The 8,316-nt window shown below is 37.0% G+C and overlaps 1 protein-coding gene across 4 annotated transcripts in view; it reads right to left on the bottom strand.

Moving 5' to 3' along the window:
• Positions 1–946: 946 nt before the first annotated feature.
• Positions 947–8,316, bottom strand: part of ndl (serine protease nudel) — a 64,549-nt gene continuing 57,179 nt past the window's right edge. For all 4 annotated transcript variants that reach the window (XM_067787507.1, XM_067787510.1, XM_067787508.1 and 1 more), the window contains exons 15-18: positions 2,220–2,352; positions 2,043–2,150; positions 1,603–1,749; positions 947–1,534 (exon numbers count right to left, since the gene is read on the bottom strand). In XM_067787507.1, the coding sequence (XP_067643608.1) occupies positions 1,108–1,534; positions 1,603–1,749; positions 2,043–2,150; positions 2,220–2,352 (815 nt within the window). In that variant the 3' untranslated portion in view covers positions 947–1,107. The remainder of the gene's footprint in view (positions 1,535–1,602; positions 1,750–2,042; positions 2,151–2,219; positions 2,353–8,316) is intronic.

Raw genomic sequence — 8,316 nt, 5'->3', positions numbered from 1 at the left:
GTAGCTGTCGATAAGCCGAATATCTCACGTAGCACTTGGCCCGAAATGATTGAGCCTTGGATCAAATTAAGGATTAATCTACAAGCAAGTGGCTATATAATGCAAAACAAGAGTTTTGAAATCTTGCTCGATTCAAGAGATATATGGCAATCTAAGTGCTGAGGTCATTTGTGTGCTGATAGTTCCAATTTTTGCCTTGACGGGTTAATAATGGAACTTTTAATCAAGTTGTGAAGTAATCTACAAGAAGTGGGCAATATAATTAAAACAAAAAGATTAAAAACTCGTACTCAAAAGATATAGGGCATATTAGGCGCTGGGTCGTTTGTGTACCGATAAACTACCAGTTTGCCCAGAAGAGTTAATTATAGAAATTTATGTCAGATTGTGGGTTAATCTGCAAGAAGGCACCTATATATTGCAAAAACAAAAACTTTGTGATTAATCTACAAATAGTTGGCTATATAATGCAAAAACAAGAGCTTTGAAAATCTTGCTCGGTTCAAGAGATGTAGGGCAATCAATGGTGCAGGGTCATTTGTGTATCGATAAATTCCTATTTTTACTTTGAAGGGTTAATGACGGAACTATATATCAAACTGGGGATTAAGCTACAGGTAGGTATCTATATAATACAAAAAAAATGGTTAATCTTGCTTGATTTAAGAGACTTATGACAGTTTGAGCGCTGGGTCATTTGTGTACCGATAAAATCTCATTTGTCCAGAAGAGCTAATGATAGAAATTTGTGTCAAATTGTGGATTAATATGCAGGTGAGTACCTATGTATTGCAAAAACAAAAAATTTGTAATTTGGCTTGGTTCAAAAGATATGCACAAATCGACGATGATTAACCCACGTAGCGCCTTAACTGTGAATGACAGAACTTTGAATCAAATCGTAGATTAATCTTTAGAAAAAGAAACGCCCACCTAAAAAGTGATATTCTTAATTTTTTTCATTTATTAATTTTTTTACAAAAGTACAAAAATTTCCTAAGTCTTAAACTACATAATTAGTTTCGAAATTAATTTTTTAAACAGGCACAATCCACTTACTATAAAATAATTTATAAATCATAATCTATCAGTGTCCCCATGATTATTTTACATACATTTTATTTCGAGCCTATAACAATTTTCCGAATCCGTGCGATTCCATTGCGCTACTTCCGCTATAGGTCGACTAGGTTTCAGGAACAAAGTCAGCTCTTCGTTGAGACTCAAAGGCGAAAATTTACTCACCACCACTGCTTTGGTGGCACTACGATATCGACCCTTTAAAGGTGATTCTTCCTCGCGACCAAAACTACGCCCACGCTGATCGGGCCATTCATTTGTCTCGACTACCGCCATAGCCGCATCGTCTATGACACGGTAGCTAGGTTGCTTGTATGGGCTATAACCTAATTGTTTGCAAATTTTACGTACCTCACGCACATCTGGAGGACTCTTACGTGGAAAGCATTTGGTATGCCACACCCCATAAGTCTGTTCGATTACTTGTCCATATTGCTGCGATTGTTTGGGATGACTGTATACGAGTAGAGAAAATCTTAGTACGGTATAATACAATACAATAATATACAAATCTCTACTTACATTGGTGCTATATGCTTAAAGTCTGCCTTCCCTGTAACTTCCTGTTGCGGGAATTCAATGCCATAGCAATATCGCTCATCCTCACCGTTCGGACAATCGGGTTCCTTGTCACAAACAAAATCTCTCGGTACACATTCATTGACTGATCTGTAATTTGTTTTCTTTTTAATTACTAATATTCAAATTATTCTAATCTCTTTTAAATTTCATTCTCGGCAGGCAATACTACAAAACTAATTGAGGGTAAAATTATTCGAAAGTTGAATAAGCCTTTAAAGACGTCGAATATAGTGTTCACACATATTTAAGACAAAATCGTGGACATGTATATATACTTTAGCGATAATTCCATTAGAGTTAATAACTAGATTACTTTATATAGAAATTGGATATTTAAAATACAGATTTTTTAATCTTAAATATGTAGTATAATTACTTACTTTCCACATCGAAAATGATTCGCAGTACAATTACATAACGCTGGACTCTCATCGCTTTTGTCCCAACAATTTCGTATGCCATCGCATATTTTTTTTGGATCCGTAGCTCTATCGATGAAAAATTTATTCGATTAGGACTCTTATGTTCATCAAGTTAACTCATTATATCTTACGTACTGAAGATATGTGTAACAGGAACAGAGCGTGGGCTCATCGGTCATATCATCGCAATCGGCAATGTGATCGCAAAACTTAGTCTTCGGAACGCATTTATAACTGGTACGACATTTTAGCTCTGACGGCTGACAAACTGTTTAAAAAAAGGATTAAGAAAAATAAATCATGGATTAAAAGTTTTAAAAACTACATATATGCAGTTTAAAGAAAAAAATCAATTGGAAAAACTTTTTCTACTGAAGTAGTAAGGTAACATTTCATTAATACGGTAACACTTGGCATACTACGTCTAAAAATATACTACCAGGAAGCTACATGGGAACTAGGCTTGGGGATCTATTGAACTAAAAAACGAAAGAAATAGATCTTTTAATTGAACTAGTTCGCTAGTTCGTTCAGTAAAGTGAACTAAACTTTTATGTGGCAACTTTCAAAATTAAAGTTTCAAAATGTATGGCAACTCACTTCTTTGTCAAAATTAAAACAGCTGATCGAATTTCGCCATGTTTACCGCCATATCGTCATTTTTTAAGTTTTACAATTTATTTTAGAAGTTTAGTCTTTAAAATGTAATAGTAAGTGTTTCCATATTGCTTTCATAAATTTAACTAGAACAAGTAAAGAAGGCTAAGTTCGGGTGTAGCCGAACATTGCATACTCAGGTGAGAGCTTTGGAGACAAAATAAATGAAAATCAACATGTAGGAAAATGAACCTAGGGTAACCTAGGGTAATGTGTTTGTATGACATGTGTATCAAATGGAAGGTAATTAAGAGTATTTTAAAAGGGAGTGGGCCATAGTTCTATATATGGACGCCTTTTCGAAAAATCGCCATAAGGTGGACCAGGGGTGACTAGAATGTGTTTGTACGATATGGGTATCAAATGAAAGGTGTTAATGAGTGTTTTAAAAGGGAGTGGTCCTTAGTTGTATATGTGAAGTCGTTTTCGAGATATCGACCAAAATGTGGACCAGGGTGACCCAGAACATCATCTGTCGGGTACCGCTAATTTATTTATATATGTAATACCACGAACAGTATTCGTGTCATGATTCCAAGGCGTCAAAAAACCAATCCAATTACTATGTTTCGTCCCTTTTTTCGTATTTGCTATAGAATTATGGCATTTTTTTAATTTTTCGAAATTTTCGATATCGAAAAGTGGGCGTGGTCATAGTCGGATTCCGCCTATTTTTAACACCAAGATAAAGTGAGTTGAGGTAAGTACGTGAACTAAGTTTAGTAAAGATATATCGATTTTTGCTCAAGTTATCGAGCGGAAGCACAGACGGTCGACTGTGTATAAAAACTGGACGTGGCTTCAACCGATTTCGCCCATTTTCACAGAAAACAGTTATCGTCATAGAAGGTATGCCATTACCAAATTTCACGAGGATTGGTAAATTTTTTTCCGACTTATGGCATTAAAAGTACTCTACACAAATTAAATGAAAAAGGGCGGAGCCATGCCCATTTTGAAATTTTCTTTTATTTTTGTATTTTGTTGCACCATATCATTACCGGAGTTGAATTTTGACATAATTTACTTCTATATTCTGTAAAGATATTGAATTTTTTGTTAAAATTTTTACTTTTAAAATTATTTTTTTTTAAAGTGGGCGTGTTCTTTATCCGATGTTGCTAATTTTTATTTATTTAGCACACATATAGTAATAGGAATAACGTTCCTGCCAAATTTCATCATGATATCTTCAACGACTGCCAAATTACAGCTTGCAAAACTTTTAAATTACCTTCTTTTAAAAGTGGGCGGGGCCACGCCCATTGTCCAAAGTTTTACTAATTTTCTATTCTGCGTCATAAGGCCAACCCACCTACCAATTCTCTCGCTTTAGCCGTCCTTGGTAATGAATTATCGCAGTTTTTCGGTTTTTCGATATCGAAAAAAGTGGGTGTGGTTAAAGTCCGATTTCGTTCATTTTAAATAGCGATCTGAGATGAGTGCCCAGGAACGTACATACCAAATTTCATCAAGATGCCTCAAAATTTACTCAAGTTATCGTGTTTTCGGACGGACGGACATGGCTAAATGAATTTCTTTTTTAAAATAATGATAAAACAGAACAATAAACATAAACACATAAGTGCCATTGTACTAAAAAGCGTTATTACAAAAAGAAAGGGCAGGGTTATTAACGAAATTGTCCGACTTTTACTAGAAATAGCTTATTACCTGCATCTACGCACTTTTACAAAATCTTTTATATAAAGGAAGGCGATTTGACCGATTTAGTCCATTTTTACTGCAAATATTCCTGCTAAAGGCATATATGTGCACCAAATTTTTCTTCGAGTTATGGCTCCAAAAACATTGGGAAATGCATTGCAAGAAGTGAGCAGTGCCGCGCCCATTTTTCAAGAATTGAATTTTTTCCCATTTCTTGTTATAATGGCACAAAACACAATTGGTACAAAACTATTTTTCGCTAAGATTTAACTTATTATTTTTGCCAACGACCCTTTTTAAAGTTATTTATATAAAAGCGGGCGTGGTCCTTAACCAATCCTGTCCATTTTGCTAGAAATATTTCCTGCTATAAGGAAAATATGTGTACCCAATTTTGTTACGATATTTAAATTTTTCTTCGAGTTATGACTCCAGAAACATTGAAAATTGCTAGACAAAAAAGGGCGGTGACACACCTATTTTCAAAAATTTCAGTGTTTTCCAATTTAAAGTCATATTTCAATTTATAAAGTAAAATTCTATTGATACAAAGCTATTTTTCGGTAAGATATAGCTTATTATATTCGTCGGATCGTACCCTTTTAAAAATCTTTTATATAAAAGTGGGCGTGGTCTTTAACCTAGCTCGTCCATTTTTTCTAGAAATATGCTATAGAAAAAAATTTTGTACCCAATTTTATTACGATCCGTTCATTTTTCTTCGAGTTATGGCTCCCTATCTGCGCTTCGGGGGCGATCTTAAGGCCACAATAGAGGTGGACGGTTGACGCATGGGTACTCAAATGGCGGACGAGGCGATACATGTGTACACAGATGGTTCCAAAGTAGTAGGGTCTACGGTATACTGTGCTTATCCGGAAATAAACAGATCCTACAGGCTGCCGAGTTACTGTGGCGTTTTCCAAGCGGAAGTATTAGCCGTAACCAAAGCAGTAGAAACCCTGGAAGAGAATAACTTAAGCTGCAACAGTGGTAACTTTTATATTGACAGTCAAGCACCAATTAAGGCAATAATCTCGCATAGCACAGCATCTAAATGTGTGTTAGAGTGTAAGCAGTCCCTGGAGAAAATCGGCACGGCATACATCTATATTGGGTCCCAGGGCATATGGGAATAGATGGGAATGAAAAAGCGGATGAACTAGCTAAAAAAGGCGCATCCCTTGAAGCTTGCTCCGTAGACGCCCCAATTAGAATGGGCGTGATCGACCAAGCAGGAAAGGCGTGGGTTCAAGCGCGGGGCTGTAAAATGTAGAAGATTATGTGTAGGTCTTACAACCTTAGAATAACAAAGAAACTCAAATTGTTTAAATCAGGGAGTGAGTAGATTTGACTTCCGAATTGAACTAGTTCAACTAGGTGACCGAACTAAATGCCGAAAGAACTAGTTCGATGTACTCATCGAACGAGAAGTGAACCAATCAATCTCTTCATTGAACTAAAAAATCCAACTCTTATGGGAACATAGGAAATTAACAAATAGCACGTGTGGATAAGTTGTTGTTGTACAGTCAGCTGTGAATCGATAGCATTTCATTGCATTGCCAATGTTCGCTTTCTGATTTTCGAACGCTTTACAACCTTCGTCATTTAAAAGTGCGGTTTTGGTGATTGCACTTCGAGCTATACATCTGCACCAAGGGTAAGTAGCGACAAAAACAAGAAACCCTCTCCTTTATATCCGATTTTGCTGCTCAACTCTTCCGCTGATTTGCCGCACCATACTATTGCTATTGTTAACTCAACCGTTACCGCTCCATAGTGACGCAGAAACTGCAGTTCCCTACTATCTGACTGCTCTGATAATATCTGCTAACTTATTCTTTGGCCTGATTATACTTATAAGACCTACCCACCTTTCTCTTTTGCTTCCATACTCTCTTTGTACGGAATGCTGATTTCCTCCTAACACCTCACGTTTGTGTATTCCATATTAATCCTGCGTTTTTATTTGTTTTTACTAAAGCTTGTTTTTTTTTCTGGAATACGCGCGAGAATTTCGCGAAATCGAGAGTTCAGCTCGTGTACTCGTAAAGCTCGCAAGCTTCTAGCCATTCAATTTAGTCGCTGAATTTGCAGTAAATAAGAGTTGTGTACTGTACGACCGTCTCACAGTTGTTATCGATTCGTTACGATACCAATCGGTATTGATATTTTTACTTGATAGTTACATGCCACATGTTTTTTTTTTGGGTCGAAATTCCCAACTCTGACTGGTATTTCTGTAAATTATCCTTTGGAAAAAGTTTTAGGAAAGCTGACGAGTTTCCAAACTCATGGTAAAAGTCCTTTCTCACTATTCAAGGAATAATATACATGAATAAAGCTTTTATTTTATTTCTCTACGGGAGTGCAGAACAGTCGTACAATAGAGAGTCGAAACGCGGTCATTGATATGGACATAGCGAGGAGTGTAACAAAGAATCGAAAGACATCATCCGTGCGAGTTTACCATTTCCTCACTTTTTCCCAATTGGAAAGCATGTACCAATATGTCATAGGACATATGCATTTCTTGAAAAAAAAAAAAAACAGATCGATCAGTAAATATCGTTTTCTGACCCTCTGACAACCGGTTGAACTTCATTTACTTTCCACTTGTAAAATCGTCCGGATAGCTGATTTATAATCTGTAACTTCAGGCCAAACTTTTTGCCGAACACTTTTTGCAGGCAAGCACAGCCACATAGGCTTTTGGTTCAATAAAGCACACAATACTTCTGGTAGAAAGAGTTGTCATTGTATTCATTAGGCTTCGTGAAATGGACTCCGACTTCAGGGCCTCCAGAATTTTAAAAAACTTCGAATTTGTGCTTCAGATTACTGTGTACCGACAGCCTCTCTGTTCTCGGGCTTAAGCCCCTTTAATCGGCAGCACAACCCGCAAGTTCCGGGATTAATGTGGATTTCTAAGCCCGAACGGGTACAATTTAACTGGATCTAGAAAATTTTGACTGTAGAAAATTTGGAGTTCCCCTGGTCGCCTATGCGAAAACGCTCTCTTAAGTCTCGACATCCTTCTGTCTGGTAGCGTATGGCAGAAGGTCTGCGATATCATTGACTTCATTAATGCTCATATATGGAAGTTAATGCGGCACGTCTCAATATACTACAAGCTCCTTCCTGTTGCAGCTGCTTGGAGGATAAGGTATTTGAGTCACCGAGTCACTTCGTGCTTGAGTATGCAGCTGTTGCACTAAATAAAAGTATTTCGGCCTCAGTATACTCAGATGCCCAGAGAAGCTCTCCAATGTCAAGATCAGGCACATTCTAAGCCACATCATCGCTAGGGGGCGATTCTCTTAGTTATTAAAGTTTACTTCGCCGTTATTTTATGTAGTGGGCCTTCATGTACAAATTTCAAATCTTAACTTCTCCTACCGACGTAGCTACCTACATTTAGAACTATTCAATACACAATCCCTATGAACATAATTTTCATTGGTGAAAAATGCTTTTTTGAAGGTACGCAAAACGAACGGAAGAAGGTTTTGTCAGATCCAATCGACGTCCCGAAACTAACTGCAACGCATGCATAAGAATAGCCTTTCAAAGTCCATAGAGCAAGTGTATCTCTTTCCGGGAGTGGTTTAGGCTTTTGCAATACCGACTTTTTCAAGAATCTTGTACTATGAAAGTAGATTATTTTCAGTCAATGCTCTCTAGAGTGAGAAATCCCAACCTATGATGGGATGCACGGTGCTGAAATTGGTCTCATCATATTGAGGCCTGCTCGATTCAGGAGCCACAATTCAGCAAATTCTAAGCAAGAGTTTGGCCCAAATGCAGCTCATAAAATTACCCATTCGCCTTGGTTCGACTACGTGGATAAAATTAAAATGACACTTTTACTGATGGCACTCTTACGTATCATTACATCTCGTAT

The sequence above is a fragment of the Eurosta solidaginis genome, chromosome 5 (assembly GCF_040869045.1).
Source record: "Eurosta solidaginis isolate ZX-2024a chromosome 5, ASM4086904v1, whole genome shotgun sequence".
In the NCBI taxonomy this organism is placed as follows: Eukaryota; Metazoa; Arthropoda; class Insecta; order Diptera; family Tephritidae; genus Eurosta; species Eurosta solidaginis.
This window is presented reverse-complemented; position numbering and strand designations above follow the sequence as displayed.